Source organism: Centruroides vittatus, unplaced genomic scaffold (assembly GCF_030686945.1).
Source record: "Centruroides vittatus isolate TY-2023 unplaced genomic scaffold, ASM3068694v2 scaffold_2802, whole genome shotgun sequence".
Classification (NCBI taxonomy): Eukaryota; Metazoa; Arthropoda; class Arachnida; order Scorpiones; family Buthidae; genus Centruroides; species Centruroides vittatus.
The window spans coordinates 1,217,246-1,241,783 of record NW_027122693.1 but is presented as its reverse complement, the minus strand read 5'-3'; the positions used below and the strand labels follow the sequence as shown (position 1 = coordinate 1,241,783).

Genomic DNA, 24,538 nt, shown 5'->3' with positions numbered 1-24,538 from the left:
CACGCACCGACTTATAGCATCTCCCTTTTAAAACATTTAAAAAAATATATTTAACTCTACACACACAAAAAAAGTATATTTGTGCCGTGTTATATTACAGTTGAAGTGTGGGGTGCCATTGAAATTATATATATATATATATATATATATATATAGGTCCATACACAGGCAATAAAAGAATTATTTTCCACAAAGAATCTTCTTAATTTAAGAAGAAAAAGAAGAAGAAAAGAGCCATAAAACTACAAAAGTATACCATTCTGTTATTGCAGGTAACACGATCCTGTTGTGGTCCAGTGATAAATGAATTGTCACCAAAGATTAGAATAAATTAGAGTACATTTCGGTTCCACTTCATGAATTTTTCAGTAAAGTAAGTAAAGAAGAAGAAAGAAAAAAAATCAGATAAAAAAAAGGGGGGTTGAAATTTATAGATTCTTGTCACTCGATCTCCACATTTGTGTTAAAAACTCATTAAATTGCGTCATTGTAATTCAATACACAATATGAAGATGGGTTTTATAAGTCAAAATGTATGATTCACTTTACAAACATTTTTGAAAAAAAATACCCGAAAAAACGTTGAAAAAACGGGCAAAAATTAATTACTTACAACGTTTTCACGTTTTTTAAACCAGCGAACATCTTCGGCCTTATCTCTTTAAGCTTGTTTTCAGTCAGCAAACTAAATTTAAGCAGAAAAAAAATTAATTTTTTAAGTATAAAATAAAGATAAAACTCATAAACACTTAAACGGCACTTCTTACAGATCGTTTAAACCCGTTGCACCTTGGAATGCTCCGTCTTCAATATCTAAGATTTCGTTATTACGAAGATCTCTGGGGGGGATAAAAAGTTAAATTCGTTAAAAGTACTATTAAAACTGGGGGGAGGGAATTAGAGAAAAATTTTTAAAAATACACTACTTACAATCTATTTAAGTTAGGTAATCTCTTGAATAATCCCTCATTTTTTACTTTGGTTATCATGTTGTCGTTCAATCGCCTTTTGGAGGTGAATTCGAAGAATTTAGACGGGTGTTAACGAAATTTTATTGTCTATTTATAGAAATAAAGGTGACTTACAGCTCTGTAGCAAACATAGGTACGTCATTGGGAATATCCCTTAATCTTTTCTTGGAGCAATCAATGATGGTACCTTCACACACGCAATTCTCTGGGCATTCTTTGTCCACTATACACTGACCAGCAAGCTTTGTTCTGTACTCTTCGGAGCCTGAAATATTATATATTTATCCTTATAAACCCCTAAAAAGTTTTAAATTTTAATTAATTAATTAATTTGCAAGCTATTTTTGATTCCTTCTTTAAGACTGCTTCAAGTGGTGGAGGAAGAGTTCCTCCTCTTGTAAACAAGTCAGGAAAAATAATATTGAGATGCAATTTACAGATTTTCAGATCATTCTTTCATGTTCGTCCGTATGTCTGTCCATTATATTCAAGAACGGATTTATATAGATGAAAATCGAGGCCAGATCTGGCTCGGATTTCCATCTTAATTTAAAAATATATATATTTATGACTAACTTTATAATAATTTATGCAACTTTTAAATAATTTATATATATATAAATTGACATAAAAGTCACATCACATAGAAGAGAGAGAAATTAATAAAGGTACTGTACATAAGAGAAAAAAAAAATAGAAGTACAGACACTCACTTCTGTCAGATGAGACAAGAGAACAAGACACAACTCAAATGAGAAGAATACCTTTACATTTGAATTTATTGTCTTTCATTTGGCTGATTCTTCTTCTGTACATCCTTTTTGGACTCTCGCATCTCGCGCCACTTGTCTCGATTGGGTTCAAATGCAAATAAGTGGCCAACCACCGCAAGTTGCAGTCGCATATGAAAGGATTCCTTGCCAGATGCCTAAGGAAATAAAGGTTTTCTATCCTTAAAATCAATAATAATTTCTTTCGTACCTGTTTAAGAAGTTCGTTTTAATGATAGAGGTCAGACACACCGACTGGCTTTTTTCTCGGGTGGTTTTCTGTGATAAAAATGTGATTTAAACATTAAAAATATACGAATTTTGCTTCGTTGTAGTCACCTTTTCTAGCATAATAAACCATCCAAGAAAAGACAGTCGGTATGTCTGACCTCTAGCATTAATCTTCTTTCCTTTTCTTAAAAAATACTGAGTATTCTCTCTTTTTTCTATTAATTTAATGGCTCTAAAGGTTTTATTTTTACTTTTAAAAACGCAAACTTTTGAGCAATTAAATTGACATAAAAGTAGGAGAAAGGAGGTTAATCTTAACGCTGAAGGTCAGACATCCTTACAGAATTTTGCTAGATAACTTGCTATAATAAAAAATTGATTAGAATAAAGCAAAATTGGTTTATTTATAATGTTTTAAAGCAAATTTATCCAAAAAATACATTTAAGTGTATTACATCAATGAAAACAGGGGAGAAAAAACACAAATCTCGTGCTAATTTTTAATGGGAGAAAAATAGCTAAATTTACACAAGAAAAATGACTTAAAAAATCGTCAAAGCCATCCGTCAATCATTGAATCAAACAATTTGGAATGGGCATTAAAGCTTTTCCACATATTTAACCACGCATTAAATTATAATTTGATCATCGACATTTACCACAAATCTACAGAAGTTAAACACAACACCGGTTTATCTTCACAAGGCAATGGGAGACGACGAGTACAATTTCAGATTAGAAAGGGCCATTTGGTGGATCAAGAATGCCAGTAACCCAACACCCCCCACTAGTTAAGTCGAAATTCAATTCTCCATTAAGGCAGTGTGCGCTACGTTAAAGGTGGGAGACGATAACAATGGCAAGCGGGTGTCATAAAAGATGTATGAAACTGTGAAATAACCATTATGTCCTCCTCAAACTATTCACTTGTTATTTATGGTGTGACGTCGCCATCGTCCTCTCTTCCTCCCCCCACCCTTCCCATACGTCGCTGTTGATCAAACCTGCTTGGTTGTTAGCCCTGGAGGTTTATAGTGTTGACAGCAGCCGTGGAATAATTAATTTTCAATGACTACTCCTATACACCGGGGAGTGTATAGTGCGCTGTCATCCACCGTTAATTCTACATACCCCTGGTAACGTCGTACTCGTTAACCTCTATCCAGCATAATTGCTTCTTGCTTGCTTCTACGACTAATCCTTTTCAATTAGCGCTTACAATCTCCTTGTTTGTACACACAGCCGACGGTTAATGACAGGGGGGATGTCACCCTCCTTCTATTTTGCTACAATTGTCTTTTGTTAAGGGTGTTTCTTTCACTATAATCTGGATTTTATAGGCGATTTTCTTTTGTAGGGGTGCCCTCCTTTAATCTCCGTGTGTGTGTGTGTGTTTGTAACACAAGGAACGTGTTTTTTTAAATCAATTATTCATTAATTATTGGAGGGATGTTCCCGTTTTAATTCTATACATAAAAATCCCGTCTTTCTCTGCGACAAAATATCGATAAGATGATTAAATTGATAATCATACGATTCACATCTGGCACGAAACAATGATAAATTGAGGCACTTCTTTAAGAGACCTTCTCGGATTGCGGGAGAAAGTTTCGAGTTTACTAATTTGGCCATTTATCTTTCATTCAAAAAATACATAAAGTGAGATTTTAAGTAATCAATTGTTAAGATTATTTCGGATGTAAAGTAATTATTAATATTTAAAAATGGCCTCCAACTTTGTAGAGATCCTAGTAACATTACCACTAAATCTTATCCTACTAAATTCATTTTTCCCAATTTAAACGTTAAAACTTTATCAATTAAATCTTATTTAATTTTTAACGAATAAAATGGCTTGCGGCAGCTTAGTTAAATAGACTTTAACCTCTCTTAAAGGCGTACAATAGCTTTAATTGTATTCCTCTGTGGAGTGTCGGGTTAATTTTAAAGTTAAACTCTAATCGCAATTAACTTATCGCTTATAAATTTATAATTTATTTAAGAAATCAAAGTTCAAAATAAGGATAAATGAAGATTTTATTACAAGAACATCGTAAGTAACCTAGTCTTAGAGGGATGATTCTCTTCCTCGTCTTCAGCATTCCAACTACTCAGCATCCTAACTACTATGCCTCATCTCAGCATTCCAAACTGCTCCTCCTCATCCTTAGCATCTCAACTCCTCCTCCTCATCCTCAGCATGCCAACTACTCCTCATCATCTCGACTGATTAAATTACTAATTAATTAAGATTAGAACCCAATTAAAATAAATAAAATTAACATTTTTTCTCCTTAAAAATATAAAATTTTACAGTTTTTTTCAGTCGATACAATTTTCTAAGTGAGAATTTTCAGACGGGGTCTTTCACGAGTAAGTAACACAGTAATAGAAGAGGAAAGAAGAAGAAGAAGAGGAGATCCTCTTATCTTCCAGATGTTCCGACCAAGGACTCCAAAATAAAGGAGAGAGTCAAACAGAAGGGGAAGAAATCCGCTGACGTAAGTTTTTCTGACGTTGTTATCGATTATAGATGCAACAATAATCATCCCTCAGTGACAAGTTTCAATGTCGAGTTATCCGTTAGACATTCGATAACTATCTCGGATGACACATTCGATAATCACACGAAAAATATCCAAAAAAAAAGGAAAAAAGAAGGGAAAAAGTTCCCTTTTCCACACGAAATTTTATAGAATTTATTCCAGAAATTTTCTGTGTAATTTCCAATTATTAAACAGCAAAAAATGGCGTAACAATTTTGTAGAATCTTTCGATTTTCGAGAATGGAAAGGAGGAAAAAAAGGGGAGAGAGAATGTTTAGAATACTTTAAACATAAATCTCAGTTTTGATTTAGAATTCTTGAAATTTTCGTAAATTTACTTCATATTTTATCAGGTACATTTTAAATTAATATCCAAAGACGTAATTAATCCCAATGGAGAAATGTCAAGTTAACATTCTCTTCTTCCTCTTCTTAATTCCTTCTCTGCAATTTTCTGGAGAAAATTAAGTTCGAGGATTAAAAGAATAAAACTTTTTAATGAAAATATCAAAATTTTACACTTTACAAGACCCGTTTCCTTTTATTTTTTACTATTTTTGAACGTTAAACACGCCTAAAATAGTTACAGTTTGTGTTCTGATAATTAAATTACAAGAATTTCAAAGCCATGAACAATTATTTTAAACAATTTTCATTTATACTAAAGCACATAGACCTTATACACAGTACAAGTTTATTCCCAGTAGAAACATCTTAAAGTCTTTAAGATTGTTTCCTGGGTATCCAGTATCTTCCCTGGTAGGATAACATGCCTCTTAAAACATAAAACTGCTTGAGAATCATCAATTGACTAACATAAAATCCTACTTAAAGACATAAAATATTAAAACATGCTGTTTTCTATATACAGAGCTCTCCTGCCAGGCATTTTATGTGCTGCAAAAAATAAAAATCTCCAAATCTTTAAAATTAGATAATGCTGATAAATCTTAATTAATTAGCAAAAATATCTTAAAAACACTCTCGACTCAGTAAATGCACATCCTCAGCATTCAAACTGCTCCCCATTATCTTCAGCATCCCAAATAATTCTCTTCATTATCCTCAGCATCCCAACTTCTCTCCACATCCCATGCATCCTAACTATTACTATTTATCCTCAGCATCCCAATCGCTCCTCCTCATCTTTAGCATTCCAACTACTCCTTTTCATCTCCAGCATCCCAAATGCCATTCTTCATACCTAGCATCCCAAACTGCTCCTCCTCATCCTTAGCATGTCACTGCTCTTCCTCATCCTCATTTCATGGCGTATAAATCGTTAAATTAATCAAATAAAAACACTTAAAAGCACATTTTAAAAAATATTTCGTCATTCCCAGCTTAAAATTTATTTAAATACTCACCAAAGATTCTTCTAAACGAAGGAAAACAATATACTTTACAAGTGCTTAACGCAAATCACACAAGAGCAACAACGTTTACACATTTTTTTTTACGGAAAAATCTCTACAGATATGGTGCATTTTAATCAATAACGAGACATAAATTCGAGTAAAAAAATATATACATGTATATTGACCCAAAAAAAAACAAGTTATTTATTAATATAATCGATAATAGATGGCGCTAACAACAGTGAGAAGGCTGCACTCGTCTGTGTTAGGAGATAGAACACAGATTTTTTTATTCATAAATTTAATTAAATGAATATAAAAGATTTAAAAATGGCTTCCTCGGGGCTTTAAAACGTCTGCCCAACGTCAAAAGAATTCCTTTTTTCTTCTTTTTTAATCTAAATATTATCGTGAAGAGGAAGGATGTATGAAGGTCAGATTCACTTACTTCAACCACTTAAATTCTCTTTGATAAAACTTCTTTTATTACTGATTAAATTACCGTGTTTTCAAGTTGTTTACATCGAAAAATAAACATTTGATAAACTTTAACTTTTTATATTTGTAAATTAAAATATTTTTATTATTCCATTTTTTTTTAACAGAAGAATTAATTTACACCCCATTTACATGTAGAGAAGTGGGAATTTCTATATTAATAATACATAAATATTTAAAATTTATTTTTGTAAGAAATTCTGAACGGTTAAATCTATTCAATTTCCTCTTTTTTTAAAAGTTTTATCATCTTTTGAATGAAAAATAGCATCCGAAGAATGATGATAGTGCATTATCATCCTTTGAATGTAAGGCATCAACACAAAAAATAGAAGTCTACATCATCTAAATCTCGAGTTATAAATTTCTATCGCGATCTTTCGGATACAAAACGTCAATATGTAATCATCGTAATCATTATCATCATCATCAGAATCTTGAATTACTACTTAAATTATCATCTTGAGATTCCAAATTCTCAAATGTGAATAATTAATAAGAGATCTTCGTCTCCTAAACCTATTTTATCATCATCTTTTAGAATACGAAACTCCAACATAAAAGCTAGAAATCGTCATCATCATCCGAACCTATCATCATCAGCTGAAGCAGTTAATTATAATTAACTACATAGATGATGATGATGATGATGATGATGATAAAGACAACAAATTTCTATCATCCAATTCTTGAACATCGATGAATTTTACAACACTAAGTGACGATCTTCATCATCATCAGGATCATCGTATAGACAAGAAATTCGGATCCGAGCAATCGATTCTATAGAGCAATCCCCCAATATAGTACCAGAAGCTTTTGTATCACGAAAGGGTCTCATTTATCAACAGCAAACGAAAAAAAATGAGTCATTAAAGGTGTAGGCAACAAACAAAGAAAACAAAGGAATATCAAAACCTCTTCCTTTTTTTGGGAAATTATACAAGTATAAACTCTGTTCCTCTTCACCATTACAAAACAAACAAAGTCTGACATGGAGGAATTTCAATAAAGTGCGTAAGTGATGGGTGGTATTTTGAAAACAGTAATGAAGCTCTGCAATACCTCAAGCTATTGCTTGAATAAACTAGGGAATGTTATACAAATTCGTAGGGGAAGGTTTATTGCTTCCAGCTATTTCTACAACTCGAAATGAAATTTTGGCAACTCCACTATATTAATAATACACTAGAACTATTGTAATGCTTAAAACTTTTGACATTTTTTCACCTATTTTTAGCATCCCGGTGTTCTCTTCTTTCCTTATTTATCGAGTGATAAACTAAATGGGATGCAATATATAAAGATATATTATTGCTCGATAGCTGGATATCCCCGAAATTCTTTACAGATTGACCATTATTTTCGGTTATTTTCTTCATTTTTATACCCCGAATTTTAACTATTATTATTTTGTTTTACGACAATTAAATTTATCACTGAATTTAACCTTAAAAATACGGCTTAAATAAACCCTAATAAAACCATGCACCATTCAACAATTAATACCTTATGAGATTAAGGAAGGGCAAATTGGACAGACATACAGACAGCGGGAATCTATGGGTCTGAATAGTAATCTGTATCGGGATATCGACGAATTTTACGTATATTTTACTAATTTTAAGCTATTTATATCTTCTTTTTATACCTTTAAAGATAGTTTTAAGCTATAAATTTGGCTTTCAGAAGAAGTTGCAGCACCATCTTCCTTTGTTAATTCGATCCATCTGGTAGATAAACTTAAACGAATAGCATTTACTTTACTAAAATTCGATGTTATAAGCGTGTAAAACAGTTTTTAAACAATAAATATATATATATATATATATATATATATATAAATTATTATAAAAATCAATTTATTAAGTGGTACAATTTCTCTTTAGAAATGCTCCAAATTGTGCTTTGATGTACCGTGGAGTGGGAATATATTTTAGGAATTTTCACGGTTTTTAGCACATTTAGGCCCACTTATTCTAACTTTTTCCTTTAAAAATAACGATATTTTTAAGGTTTAATTCAGTTTTAACCTTATTATTGCATGTTAACAAGGGCTATGTTACATTTAAACTTCATAGAAGACTACAAAGTCTTACTCGATTTTACGCATATTTTATTAATGTTAATGCCTCGAATTTTAGTTATTTACTGGAAAATAACTAACTTAAGGCTATTAATTAGCTTTTTAGTTATTTTTCAATGTTAAAATCCGTTTTGTCCGTACAATTCTATGCTATACAGAACCATAACAGATTCAAACTTCATAAAAAATATGATTTTAATTTATGCACATTTTATTGATTTATATGCCAGAATTTGAATTGATTTTTAAAAATAAGGATAAAATTTAAAAATTTCGAAAAAGCAAAGGATTTAATACCTAAAATTCGAATTAAATTTTAAAAAATAAGGTTAAAACACCGATGTTACCCCTATCATTTTACAGTAACTTGAGTTATATTGTGCCTATCAATACACCCGTATAATCAGTATAAAATCTATTTAAACACTCGAAAATTAGAAAATTTATACTTTAATTTATTAATTTACATAATATTCTATTCAAAAATTAGTTTTATATTTGTAATTAATTGTTAAAAATCATTGAATCATTAGCGGGTAATTTCTGCAGAAGCGATTGGTGAAGAGTAAACGGGACCCCACCTAAAATAAAAGTTAACGTCTGGAGTCCAATTAACTAAATTTAGTTTCCCCGTTGTCCTTCTATATTTACTTAGAATACAATATAAAGATTGTAAAGAGCCGCTTCGTTTCCTACAAGTGCCGACAGTACAAGATTAGTTATACTAAGAAGTGTTTGTGAAAGCTACTGTACGAGTGAAACCTTAAGTAAATAATAACGTCATTGACTTATGTTTTTATAAGATAAACTAATTCGTTTTTATCTTCTTCTAATCTTTCTCTAATTTCTTACTAAATAAATGTATTATTTACTCTCAAAACAAGCTTAATTCCCCCTTAGAATGGGTATAAAAGTCTATGCCTGAAAGACACGGATAATGCTATATACATACCTTTAAATGTATTTAAAGGGTTTAAACTTTATAATTCTGCTATAAAATTGATCAATTTTGGGGTTTATAAACTCTAAATGGAGACTACTTTTACGAATGTTTTTTTAAGAATTTTATTTGTAAATTTATGATTTTATCGTAAAATTTTATGCCTAAACGTGTTTAGAATAAACAGACTCAACTTAAAAATTAGAGTGTAAAACCTATAAATTTTAGCCTGTGTTTTTTCTTTATCACAGTCTATCTCTTCGCTTCCATCAGAGCCTGTCTATCCTCCTTCAATAGAGCCTGTCTATCTCTTAATAGAGCCTGTTTCTCCTCCTCTAATAGAGCCTATCTTCCAATATAGCCTGTTTCTCCTCTCCCATTAGAGCCTGCCTATCCTCCTCCAACAAAGCCTGTCTATCTCCTAATAGAGCCAGTCTCTCTTCCTCCGACGGAGCCTGTCAATCCTCCTCCAACAGAACCTGTCTATCCTCCTTCAACAGAGCCTGTCTATCTCCTAATAGAGCCTGTTTCTCCTCCTCTAATAGAGCCTATCTTCCAATATAGCCTGTTTCTCCTCTCCCATTAGAGCCTGCCTATCCTCCTCCAACAAAGCCTGTCTATCTCCTAATAGAGCCAGTCTCTCTTCCTCCGACGGAGCCTGTCAATCCTCCTCCAACAGAACCTGTCTATCCTCCTTCAACAGAGCCTGTTTATCTCCTAATAGAGCCTGTTTCTCCTCCTCTAATAGAGCCTATCTTCCAATATAGCCTGTTTCTCCTCTCCCATTAGAGCCTGCCTATCCTCCTCCAACAAAGCCTGTCTATTTTCTAATAGAGCCTGTTTCTCCTTCTCCAACAGAGCCTGTTCTCCCTCCCCATCAGAGACTGTTTATCCCCTTCCAATAGAGCCTGTTTCGCCTCCTTCGACAGATCCTGTCTCTCTCTCTCTCCCCTATTAAAGCCTTTCTTTTCACAAAAATGTTATAATTTTACATAAAAATTTGTTTAAATGTATTCAAAATAAAGTTTAAAGATCTTTGGAAGGTCTGAACTTAATAATTCTGATATAAAATTAATAAATTTTGAGGCTTTTAAATGCTAAAGGCACCATTTTTTAATGTCTTTCCTCGAATGTTCCATTGTGAGTTATAATTTTGTTAATTATAAAACTAATCCGAGTGGCAAGCAGCCTAGATACATACTTCATTGTATAATTTGTTACGTTACTAATGAATTATAGAGGAATAAGAGAAAGTAACCCATCCAAAAGTTCCCAACTGGAAACAATTATCTTCAAGCTGCTTAGGCAATTATGATTTATGCGGATATACAGTAATTATCATTATACTAAGCATTACTCACTATCAACATTACTTCCAATTATAAAAGTATCGACTCTTTAATTAGTGGGTAACCCATCCCTGAGTTCGAGATGGCTTTGTCTAGCAGAAATTAAAAATTGAATTTTTTATTATACTCGATTTCGTGTGGGTTTAAACTGGTCTTTTAACTGTTTAAAACGGTTATATTCGCTATAGCGGAGTCTAGAAGAGTCGTACATCTACGTGAATCCACAAAGAAACAATAAATAATAGAGCTTAGTTTCATTATTTTATATTAAAAGATATAAATTTTGAATTTTACACGAAATAAAATTGTTCTTAAACAATGGAAAACGATTAATTAGGGTTTTGTTTATGAAAACATACATTTTTCACTGAAACTATAGGGAAATTTCGATTATTTTCTACTTTGTTTTATTATCGAAATCTCTTTAAATTTTAACAAATAAACAAATACTTAATGAAATTCCCTAAAATAAGAAATTTCAGAAAAATTTCTGGAGATTTTTAAGGAAATTTTAGGGAAATTTCCCTAAATTTCTTATTTTAAAAAATTTTATTACGTATTCTTTCAAATTAAATTCGGTTCGAAATTTTCTTATTTCGAAAATAAAGAATTTAGGAAATATCCCTAAAATAAGAAATTTCAGGGAATTTTCAAGGAAATTTTAAGGAAATTTCCCTAACTTTCTTATTTTAGGGAATTTCATTACGTATTATTTCAAATTAAATTCGGTTCTAAATTTTCTTATTCCAGAAAATAAAAAATTTAGGAAATTTCCCTAAAATAAGAAATTTTGGGGAAATTTCCGATATTTTCTCGCTTCATTTTAGTAGTAAAATCCCTTTAAAGTTTAAGAAATGATCGAATTAATCCTTTTACTACGCTTCACGAAAATCACGAATTCTTTGCAAATTTAAAGTAATTTAATTAATTTGAGGAAGAGGAGAAGCAATGCAGCTCATGAAAGAGGATTTATTATACATTTATAAATGGATATTTCACGAGAAAAATAAAATAAAAATATAAGATATTGACAGAAGGAGGGGCTCATAAATTTGAAGAGTATGCAGACTTTATCAATGATGATGATCTTCATAACCAGATCTATATAACTCAACCGACATTCAACAGAATGACGTTATCATAAACCAGTCCTGCATCCTCTCAGCTAGGAGAATGACGTCATGTTCCATCAAATTCAGTCTATGATCGAGCGACTTGGATAGGAGCTCTCCTTTTTCCTCATCTCTTCATTATATCCAATGACATAATTAATGAGAGAAATTCCTCTCGAGTTTCAGGTTTTGCCCTTCAAAAATTAGTGTTTTATACACCCGAATACGTTTCTTATACAATTTTAGAGCCATTTAATTCATATTCTTTCAGGGGAAAGAAGTAATGAAGAAAAGAGAGCAATATACTGATACTATGGCTTAGTGAGCGATTGGGAGAGGTATCCTCTGTCTACACGCTGTTTTAGGGGATTTATTTCTAGTTACCCCCTAAATATATGCATTTTTACATCATCAGAATTGTATTTTGAGAAAATTCGCGTTAAGCATCATTTGCAACCATTTTTTAACGTTAAACAATCGCTAAAACAGCTTCCATCCTCTTGCCCTTCCAACATGAATACCAAAATTAGTGAGATTATCCTCTGCTTACACACTGTTTTAGAGGATTTTTTTTCTAGTTACCCACTAAAAAATAGTATTATGCATCATCAGGATTATATTTTTAGGAAATTTGTTCTATATATAACTACAATTTAACGTTTAACAAACACTAAAACAGCTTCCATCCTCTTGCTCTTCCAAGATGGATGCCGAAAATTAATTAAAGTAAAACACGAAAATTAATCGATAGGAGCTTATTTCCTTTAGAAAATCATAGTAAAAAAAACTGTATTAAAAGTTGAAATTCCTCTCTTTTTTTCTCTGTGTGTGAGTGTGTGTTTATTGTAAAGCGGGATCAGTAACTGCTTCTGGAGTTAGAGTCTACTAATTCTGTCTCACTTATCACTCTTCTTGACGTGTAAAGGAGTGGATTGTCATTCGAAACACGTCTCCTTTCCTTTACTTTATCCATATAAACAACGCGTGAAGCATTCCTTAACCTCTAGCCCTATTTACGCGGTTCACTCGCGTCAATTTTATTTTTATGTACCCCTTTTGAAAGGTGATGAACTTTAGATACATCTCACCACCTGTTTGAATGCTTCGACTGTGAACGGAAAAATAATGAGTTAATTCTTATTTTTTCATTCATTCTCTTCACGTCATGCCATTCTGTAGTAAATTTTATTACTTTTTTAAAAAAAAAAAAAAAATAAAACACAATTAAAATATTTATTTACTTTCTTTTATCTTGCAGAAATTGCTCCTGCGGGCATAAGGAGTCGTGGGATTTTTTTAAAAATGGATTTTATGTTTTAAATTGAAGAAAATTTAGTGAATTTAACTCGAATTTTTCTACAGTTAATGCCCTAAATTCCGATTTTTTTTTTTTTTGTATAAAGATAACGAGGAGAAAGAGTGTTTGAGTAGGAAAAGTCGCAAAATTTCACATTATGAGCCTTAAAAAATTAAAAATTCCCCATTTATAGAGTAGTTAGAGTCCTTAATAATCTTCATTAACGTAAAAAGTCAAAAGGAAAATAATAATAGTAACCACCCGGAAGGATATAAATAATAGGAGATAAATATAAACACGAAGGAGATAGGAGGCAAAACACTTTGTCACGATACCAAGAATACAATTCTCCTCACGTTTATTTCACGATGCCGCCAGGCACAATTCTAGCATCGTCTCTATACATCTTGTTTCACAATGTTTCCCCCCTTCTTTCGGGGTTGATGGGGAAGGTCAGTGGCGCATTGGCCTCCATGCTATTTCTTACTTTTCCTTACAAGGCTTTTAATTACAGCACGAACAAAGTAGGCCTCCTGGGTGTGATTGCTACTGGAGGCCTCATAACTTGGCTTTTTGGTGGTCAAAAATCTGTTACGGCGATTAACTTTTGTGTATAGAAGCCGACCTGCATCGTTATTTAGATTGAAGATTGATTATTGTTTATCGAGGCCTCCTTCTATATCCTTATACGGTTCTCGTGATCAATATTTTAAGAATTTATCGTGTAGGCTGCCAGTAACTAGTTTGTTACTTTAATATTTTAGATGTTTATCTGATGTATTTAGAGTTATTATTTTTATTTATTTTTTTGGGGGGGTATTTCTTAAAGAGGAGTGGGGTATTTCTAGCTCTGAAATGGAACACGTGTGTTTAAAAGTGGGAGTAATTTTTATAGGTGTTTCCCGCCGAATTAATGTTAATTTTAGGTAATTTCGAAGCTTTTTTTTTTGAAGAAAAGATACAAAAATTTATAAATTTATTGATATTTCTGAGTGTTTTGCAAGCAAAGTGGGGTCTTTCTGGATCCGTGGTGGTTCGAATCTGTTTGGAAATGGATACAATTACACGTGTTAGCTCCATGACGAAGTGGAATTAATGCTAATTCTGGATAATTTTTGACAGGAGAAATAGAAAAATTCATACATTTATCGACATTTTTGTAAAATTCTTAAGCAAAGAGGGGTCTTTCAGCATCTTCAAACGAGCAGACGTGTTTAGAAAGGGACAAAATATGGGCGTTAATTACGTCGAAACAATTAAACTAAAGCCAATTTCTGGGTAATTTTAAAGATATTTTTGAAGGAAAGATGGAAAATAAGGAAAAGGAACCAGAGATATTTATTTAAAAAGTTCTGTTACGTCGCATTTTACTCCCCCTCCCCAATTCACGCAGCACTCAGCATCATTAAAAGTGATACAAATGCCTCATAAATCTCCATGGCTCTGAAAAATCATAAATATAAAACACAAGACAGGAGAAAAATGAAGAATAAAATACGTTCAGGTATTAGAAGAAACTTATAATACACTGTAGAGAATACGAAGACGGTGATGGATGCTCCTTTAATTTTCCTTTAGTTCTGGCAAATAGGACAGATATACCCAAGTTGGCAAAACGACAAGACCATACATCTCCTATGCTAGCGAGTTAATGACACGTCCCAGCATGGGATGCACAGGGGGTGGTCGTTTTTTGAAACAAAAAACTCCCGGACACACCATAGTATTTTGTCCTCTGGAGCCAGGCGTATTTCAATCGGGTGACGTCCCCTCCGCCTTTACCTTCTGGCCAAGGGGCATTAATTGAGAAAATGTCAAAAAACGCACTAGTTTCAATTATGGCTTCAGGGGTGTGGTTCCACAGATTTACAAGTGGTAGTTAAGGTTAAAATTTGGATAGTGTACTTTGGTTTCTTCTACGATGCACCCCGAAAATTGATGGTTTTCGAGTCGTTTTATGTATAAAATTCCCCTAAAGAATTGTCACTGCAAAACTTGATTAAAAATAACCATGAATTTCCCTAATTTATTCCCTAAATATAGTTGAAAAGTAAAGGTTTTTTTGCAGACAGACTGTCATGTAATTTTCATGCAAATTATCACGACTCAGCTCCTGAATAAGCCCACAAAGTTAAGGTAAAGTTGCAGAAAGAAATGAGATCGAAGCCAAGTGATTGGGGGGGCCACCCACAACCCGAGACGATAGATGACTGATTTATTGTGAAGATTCTAACGACTCCCGTAGGATTAAATTTTAAGGAGAAGTTAAGTGTGGTAACTATAAATTTCGGCTGATGCCAAGTCACGAGGCCAAAGCATTAAATCAAAAGAGGGCCCAAAAAACATTACTCTTTATCGGACGTGTATCTTCTACAGTTTGTTTGTTAATTGGTTGTGGAAAAAAATATAAACTAGGCATAATGGAAATTTCTCTACCAAATTTTATTTTCTTAAGCCGAGAATGGAATTTTTTCCTATAGATTTATAGTTTTATCTTGTGGATTAGGGGATTTTTTATTGCCAGAATTTAAGTAAAGCAACACGAAGATGAAGGCTATCCACTTTGGAATCTAATTTATGGTAAGGAGATGCAAATTTAACTCTCTCCGAATACATTTTATATATGATTCCGTATTTAGTTATTGATAGAAGACGTGCCACACTACAGAATTATTTACTGTTTCTTTAAAAGTTCTCTTGATCAGAGTGAAAGCTGCGGCACGACATAACTAAATTTTAGCCACTATTATACAAATTACACACCATTAACGGAGGGGTATGATCTATTATGGAAGGGGAGGTTATGTCTATACAGAGGTTAGGAGGGGAGTTATATGTATATAGAAGTTAGGAGGAGTTAATTAAATTGTCGATGAAGAATCATTTAAATTATACTCAAACCCTCTGCCGCAGAAAAACGTATCGAAAAACACCCCCACATTTTATGAGATATTCGTGAAAGCTTAACAAAACTAAGAGCAAGTTTATTGGGTTCTATCCGTAAAACAAACAAATTAAAATTTATGAATCTCGTAGGAAAACCCGTAAAAAATCAGGAAGGGGGGAAGAGGAGTAGAAAAAATAAATAAAATGTAAACTAGTAAAAGTCAAGAAGGATAATCATCGTCACCATCGCATCATCCCAAGTGCCTATTACTGATGTAAGAGCAAAGTAGTCGGGATTTGATCCCATTTATTATTCTCGTGGTGTTGTTTTATGGATCCATACCTATACTTAGAAAGTACAGGAGTCAATTCAGTGGGTGTGGAACCCTACTACGTATTTATCTTGTACACATCCTTCCGTGTATGCGTGTATGTGTACATACAACAATCATCTTTATAGAGACATCAAGGGGGATGATGCACATGCAAGTATTTGTATATACAACGTTCTTAATCACGATACGAATCTTTCTAAGTCTGTTTCTCCTGTTGATTTAGGTTTGGCCCACACTTAATAACAGGTTACGACTCTATTCTTAGGCGCCACAAAAGACTATATTTTTCCTTCGGCTTTTCTTCTCCGACTATCACTGAACATTAATAATAACTCCAGGTCATTAAGTAAGACGTTAAGTTCATCCCTGCTCGCTTGAGGGAAGTAAATGAAGTTGCCTAACCCATAAGAATTTGTGCGCCCAGGACCCAGACGAGACTTCTAGTGATTATTGCACCGTTTCCTCGATATTTCTGCCTAAATTTCTTTTAAAATATCCTTAGTAGCCCTCATTCTTTCACCCAGCGCCATTCTAAAATCTTCTCTGTCCGTCACGGTATTTTTCGGTAATTTTCTGTCTAAAATACTGTTTTTAATGCAGTTTCTCTACATTTGTGTACGCATAATTGCCTTTATGTTGTATTTTGGTGGTGGAAATTTAATAAAATTTCGATTTTAAAGAGAGAGATGCGGCGCGATACGACGCGCCGTTGCGCCGCGTAGCTCCTTAGGGACCGTCCATAAATTACGTAAGGTATTTTGGGGTGGGTGGGGGTAGGAAAATAAAGTCTTGTTATTCTACCAGTTTTACTGCTCAACCATTGTTGATTCCACTTTTGCATAGCGTTGTCATGAATATAATTTTTAAGGTTGCTACGTGAGAGAGGGATGTGAGTGTAGTCCAGTCAGTGTCCTTTGCAGCTGACTTAGTCTCAAACTTGGTTTTTTTCATTTCCTAGTGTACCAGTATGACCAGGAACAAATATAAAAGTTATCTTATTTACAAGATTTTTAATACGGTGCTGAATATATGTGATTTTATTGCTATTGCAATTGGAATTTAATAAAGCTTTTAGGACAGGCTGAGAATCGCTGTAAATGTTGATAGACAGAGGTTTGTTTGGTAGTGAAGTAGCCCACTGAACAGCTTGGTAGACAGCGTCTTCTTCAGCTTGATATCTGAGGTTTTCTTCTAACATATTTTGGGCAAAATATGTCAGTTTGGAGGAAGATATAAAACCCATCTGTGTAGATATTAACGTCTGCATGGTTATCCATGGAGGAAGCAGATGACACCAAATGTACCCTGGAGATAACCTTGTTTACGAGGAGATAGGGTAATTGCAATATGGTAGCATATGAACAGCAGTAGATAGGAGTAAAGACCGTTGTTGAGCCTCGATGTCTGTAGTTCTGACGTAATAGTTTAGAACCTTTTCTACAATACATAGTGGCAAAGGAAGGAGCTATGCTAGAATCAGAGAGGCATTAGTGGAAACAGTTCTGCAGCACTTTGAGATGGCAAACTGTCTTTGAAGTGAGAGTAATTTACTTGCTACTGAATGTTTACATGGCCCCCAGCTAGAGGCCGCGTAAAGTAGCATTGGTTGTATTGCCCCATTATATAGAGTTTTGTAAGCTTTATGATTTAGTCTCCAGCACATTTTAGCAACATGTAGTTTATTTTCTTGGCCTTAGCCAAAATGTAACCAATATGGCAACGGAATGTGTTTTCTCTCTTGTTTTATTTTGTATGACGTTTCTGTTTACACGTGGTCTAGCTAGTCGATCTGTCAAAGTTTTTAGGGATTCATTAAAGTTTATTTTTGTTAAAATCTTTCTATAAAATTATGCCTAAATATTAAGTAAGTTAGGGAAGGGGAAGGGGATTAAAGAAAATATTACGGTTTCTTACACAGGGGTGGGTGGGGGTCTACAATAGCCAAAACCGCCCTTACTTAATTTATGGACGGCCCCTAAAGTTATGTATTTTTGGGGACGATGTACGAAATTAATGAGCGAATCATTTTATTGGGTAAAATTTTTGAATAAATTTCAAATTTTTATTATTCTAAATAAAATATAATAAATTAAATCGACAGAATAACAACGTCGCTTAACGTCGCGCCGCATCGCATACGCGGCGCGCGCTCTTCCGACAAAAACACGAGGCGAGACAGATAAAACTACGTCATAAAACAATAAAAACAATTTAAATTTAATTCACAGACACTGAAAAAGACATTTAGTACGATAAAAATTCCGAAAAAAGACAAGGAGACGACCTTGTCCATAAACCTACTGTAACACTTTAAAAAAAACGTATTAAACCAAGCGAGACAAGTGCGAAACGTGTTAAATTTCTTCAAAGTAATTAAAAATAAGAATAAAGAATAATTTTAAACACAAATTTCGTAGTTGTAGTAAAAAAAATAAAAAAGGAAAAGAGCCTTTTTTTTCTTTCTTGCATAAAATTTTCCCTTTAGTAAATATAGCTAATTTCATTCTCCGTTGTTAAACATAAAAAGAAGTCATTACCAGGACCTACTCTTGTTATTAAATTTTTGCTGAAGACGTTTCGAATGTGGTGCATCAACAATCATTGTAGTAATTGCTAGAGACCTTCCGTCTGCACGTGAAGAGGCGTGCCGTATCATTATCTTGTCGACGTGAACTCTTACCCCCGAACTGCGTGCATTATCGTGCCATCTTTTTCTTTGAACACACAGAAATTTTTTCTTTCTTCCATCTTCGTGACGTCTGATTCTTCTTCTCCATCCTTAAAACAAATGAAGGATTTCGATAATTAAGTAAATTATCGTCCCAATTCTTTGCACCGTGTCCAAATTATTTAAATAAGCGTAAATGTGTATTCGACTCGAGGGGGTCCTCTCTACGTTTCTACGTATTGAAACTCACGTAAAAAAAATCGTAATTATGTAACTGAATCGATTGTATGTACGATATTCCACGTGTGTTTAAGAGAGTCTTGAGAATGAACTCCTGAGCATCCATGGAGAAGAAAGATGGTTTTCATTGTTTTGACTTGTGGAAAATTAAGTTATTTTTACTGTTTTCCGTTACTTAGATAAAATATTATCCTTTCAAATCACTTAAAATGCATATTTTCATATCAATTTTAGTTGGAGAAGAGAGGAGGAAACCTCTATGATGCGGATTTGTTGGTAAAGAATGCCTTTAATCCGTGTTATGTAGAGGTTAAAAATCAATTTATTTATAGTGTCTGATTGATAATTTTGCCGTTTTTTAAAGTATTTTTTAAGTTTAAACGTTTATTTTCCGAATTAGACAGCGTTTTTCTGAAAAAATTTTCACTTCGAAATATTAGACATTGAAGAATTTTCTCCTCTTGTTCAACTAGATGCGAAGATACTTCACTAAAATTATGCTAAAATTTCTCTTTAATGATGTAAATATGCACGTTTTTATTGCTTTATTTACTTCAAAAACTTAAAATGGACTTCTTAATTCCTTAGAAGATCAAAAGAAACCGCAGAGGTATGCGTGGATAATTTATCATATTAGCTGTACATTTATATCAATTGTAAAATAAGGAAAATATAGTTAATCATTCGGAGCTTATCCTTGAAAAATATGTATTCAGCCCTTCCTATAGGTGCGGCTGTCAAGAATATCAAACAGAAGAAGGTCAGAGAAGAAACTCGAGGAACAGATGTGTATGCCCCCACCAAGTTGGAAGAAGAATGAAACTATTCTTGAATTTCAGCATTAAAAAAACCGCTGTGATTCTTAATTTTACTTGTAAATTTTAAAATATTTTCAAGAAAAGTATTTAAAATTAAATAAAAATTCGATTTTATTTTAGATTCTTTTAGAATGAGAATATACAGAGACACACACACAACACACACGAATGCCTAAGGCCTATATCTCATGTTTGAGATCAAATTATGTTTAAAAACTGTATAAAATTTCGTGAAATTTATTTCATATTCTAACAATTAAGAAGAATTTCGTGAAATTTAAGTGAAATTTCCATTACTTTTTCTAGAAAACTAAAAATTTCTATCGAATTTGCCTTCTATTGATTACTCTTTACGAGGATTTATATTTGTTTTAATGACTTTTTTAAAATTAATTTTATAAATTATTCGTGGTGTTATTTCTCACTAAAAGTGAAGAATATACGTCACAAATCAATAATAACAATAATAAGAAAGGGGCAATTTAACATGTAGCACAGTTACAACAAAGGTGAATCAATGATTTACTCAACACTTAGGAAAATTATATAAAATAATTATATATATATATAAGCTTGAAAATATGAAATAAGACATTGTATAAGATGAAGCTTTATAAAAGAATCAATAAGTGAAATCTGAATACCTGCATGCATCGAAAAATCGTACGAAGTCATAGAAATTCAATAATAAAGTTTAAAATAATTAAATTTATAATAAAATTCCGAATTTCCTACGAAAATAGATTAGATTTAATTATAAATTTACCCCAAAAATTCATTCAATTCAGCGGTGCATTTAAAACAAGCCTTTATCATCATCAGAAAGATGCTTAAATTCTCAAAACTGTCTTCTATACAGAAGGATGAAGATGAATAAGTAATTAACTAGTTACTCACCTTCTTCATCCTTCAATCTATTCACCAGTTAGCTACTTACACACACGTCAACAATTGTTAAGCATAGGCTATAAATTATTCCAGGATTCATCCCTGCCATTAAATTACAACAAGATCCCCATAAAAGCTTAAGCGGGGAATTTATTGAACGTATTAAAAAATATCCACCCTCCTAAAGAATTATTTTCATTATAATCCATTTAGAGCATTCCTATCATAAAATAGGAGGAGTGTATCATTATCAGGAAGCGTACAGTCGAGCAAATATTCTTCTAAATCTCTCGTGTGACAAAGCAAAGTTTCCTACCTCCAGCCTTAAGTTTCGATGTAGGTACGCTACATTAGTCTCTTCCGGCTAGTGACTACACCCGTTAGCCTATCCAGAAGTAAGTGGAAGACGGCGATAATGGTGACATATGGGAGAAGGTGATATTTGTTGAGGCACTAAGCCGACACTTGTGTAGGTAAACAAGATTAGGATGCTGGTGCTAGATTATCCTACCAGCCAGTTATTACATGGGACAGCTAGTGGTCAGTTCCCTTGGGTCAGACTTAACTTTCCAACAAATTGACGTTTGACTTTATCGTCTTATCTTCCCTGCATTTTTATAAATGCATTTTTTTTTTTCGTATAAAAATTCTATAAAGAATTTTTACTAAAGTCTAAACACTGTCTTCCAGTGGTAAATTCTCACTTAATTCGTTGTTTAATGATGAGTTGTTAAGCTTAAGGATCCTCTTCCTCTTAACAATTTGTCTAACCTTAATCCTATAAGAATTCTCTATAACCTTATACAGATTCTTATAATTAGTTTAGGAGAACCTTACGTGAAATCCCCTATAAACTGTATAAAATTAAGTTAAAGTCTGGTTAAGATTCTGTATAAATTTTCGAAGGAATTCGGTGTAAATTTACTGTCAAAATTCTCCATAATCGTGTACAAATTAAGTTTAAAAAATCCTATAAAATCACTTATTTATTATAAATAAATAGATTAAAATCTTATTTAAATCCCGTGCAAAATATTAGTAAATTCAGAGAAACTAAACCGAAAAAATCTTCTACAAACCTTACAAAAATATCTTGCATAAAATCCTTTAAGAATCCCGTTTATAATTCTACAAAAATCGCGTTTAAAATCTTACTGAAATTTCGCTTAAAATCCTACAAAAATGCTGTTTAAAATCCTACTGAACTCTCGTTTAAAATCCTACAAAATTTCTGCTTAAAATCTTACAAAAATGCTGTTTAAAATCCTACTGAAATCTCGTTTAAAATCCTACTGAAATCTCGTTTAAAATCCTACAAAATTTCTGCTAAAAATCCTACTAAAATCTCGTTTAAAATCCTACTGAAATCGCGCTTAAAATCCTACTGAAGTATCGCTTAAAATCCTACAGAAATCTCGTTTAAAATCCTACGAAAGTTCTGTTTAAAATCCTACAGAAATCTCGTTTAAAATTCTACAAACTTTCTGCTAAAAATCCTACTGAAATCTCGTTTAAAATCCTACGAAAGTTCTATTTAAAATCCTACAGAAATCTCGTTTAAAATTCTACAAACTTTCTGCTAAAAATCCTACTGAAATCTCGTTTAAAATCCTACGAAAGTTCTATTTAAAATCCTACAGAAATCTCGTTTAAAATCCTACAAAATTTCTGCTAAAAATCCTACTAAAATCTCGTTTAAAATCCTACAGAAATCTCGTTTAAAATCCTACAAAGACCTGCGTAAAAACTGCGTAGAATTTTCAGCCTTAATTGCAAGAGTAAAAGTTCAATAAATAATAAAATACGTAAGAATTACGTATAAAAATTCAGCTAGTAGAGTAACAGTGGAATTTCAGGATGCAAGATTGAAAATAATATATATAAGTATAGGTATAAACGAAGAGGAATGTAAGTAGAAGAAGTGTAATAGAGCCCAGTAGACTATTGATCAGCAAGAGCAGGACGTATGTGGCTGACAGCTCTGATAATAACCGTGAGCAGAGCAGAGATCCACTCAACACTTGGGATATTAGAGAAATAGCAAATGAACTGTTTTTGACATTTTCTCCATCATCTTTCTCTACATTTAAATGCAAAAGTGCAATCTCTAACTCTTGTGCCATCGTTTATACACAATCTACTCCACTCCCTTATACAATTTATAAGTTAAAATATACTATACTAACACCTCTACCTTACACCTTATCGATTAAATTAATTATTATTCTAGAATATGTTACTATACAGGCATCATATAACAGCTAAGGGAATAATATTTATCTAAGATCAAGCAACAAGTCAGTTAGTGTTATAACAGCATTAAATTAATGATGTTATAAATTAATAGGATACTTTAATTATACCAAACGTAATATACAATTAATTTCCCTATGAGAAATAGCTTAACTATATTATTATTTCTCTAGTAACACACGCGTAATGGTGTTGCTATAGTAATTTATTTAAAGCGTATACGATTTAATCCTACACTATATATTGTAATTATCGCTTAATAATTAATAAATTTTACAGAAAATTTCGATTATTTTAATTAAAATATTCGTTAAAATCTCTAATTAAACCGCTCGAGATTTGTTATAATCTCACAAAATCAATGAAATAATTAAGGTTTAACCCGTCTACGCCTTAAAAAATACATAAAATTTTACATTTTTTTCGTATAATTTTAAATTTTACGCGATTTAATTGAGAATTTAAGCAGTTCTTGTGCATATCAGGTGCTATAGAGAAGCACTGTTAAGCTTCTCTACAGCACCTGATATACATAAATAAATAAATAAATAATTTATTTATAATAATACAAGTACTTTTCCTTAATTTCTTTTTAATTTTAAATCTTTTAAACATTTTAAAGGAGATTTAACGTAGAATTTAAGCAGGAGGCCATGACAACCTTCTGTGTGTAACTTAATAATTTACGTAGGAAATTCACGTCTGAGATGATTTTCATAAATAAAACGAATTAAATTAGCATTAAAAACAATAAAAATAATCATTTTTTAATATTTTTTAAGTGAAAATTACTCACAAAGTTTGTATATTGTGAAGGGATGCGAAAGTTCCATTAGCTAACGATTGGATGTTGTTATCGTAGAGAGATCTGTAATGTATTTTATTCACATTATTTTAAAAAATACATAGTAATTAATTTTAATAAATATAAATAAGTATAAAAATTGTATATATTTTAACGTAAAAAATACCTCTTCCCATTGTCAGCCGCACGTTTACAGCGAGTAAACCCCCTTCGATAGTGTTGTTAAACTTATTAAAATATTCTTTAATTATTAATAAATGTATATAAAATATTATATAAACATAATTACTTCGTTCTAACGAAGAATTATAGAGGTAAATAACCATTAACGAGTGCTGGAGTTAACTAGAAAACGCCCCTACTTCGACTTAACGACAGAAGAAAGGGGCGTTATTTAAGAATTTTAATTAATAGAAATAGTGAATGCCACGTGCTTTAAATGCATCCATACTATTCCCTAAACGGTATTAACAGTTATAAGCATTGA

The 24,538-nt window shown here is 32.3% G+C and overlaps 1 protein-coding gene across 4 annotated transcripts in view; it reads right to left on the bottom strand.

The window, feature by feature from the left end:
* The window catches only part of LOC136987869 (protein slit-like), a 119,266-nt gene that overhangs the window by 11,216 nt on the left and 83,512 nt on the right, over positions 1–24,538 (bottom strand). For 2 of the 4 annotated variants that reach the window (XM_067285624.1, XM_067285626.1), the window contains 6 exons: positions 24,043–24,114; positions 1,736–1,899; positions 1,086–1,236; positions 931–1,005; positions 768–839; positions 614–685 (listed from right to left, as the gene is read on the bottom strand). In XM_067285624.1, the coding sequence (XP_067141725.1) occupies positions 614–685; positions 768–839; positions 931–1,005; positions 1,086–1,236; positions 1,736–1,899; positions 24,043–24,114 (606 nt within the window). The remainder of the gene's footprint in view (positions 1–613; positions 686–767; positions 840–930; positions 1,006–1,085; positions 1,237–1,735; positions 1,900–24,042; positions 24,115–24,538) is intronic. The other 2 variants (XM_067285625.1, XM_067285627.1) reach the window with 1 other exon arrangement.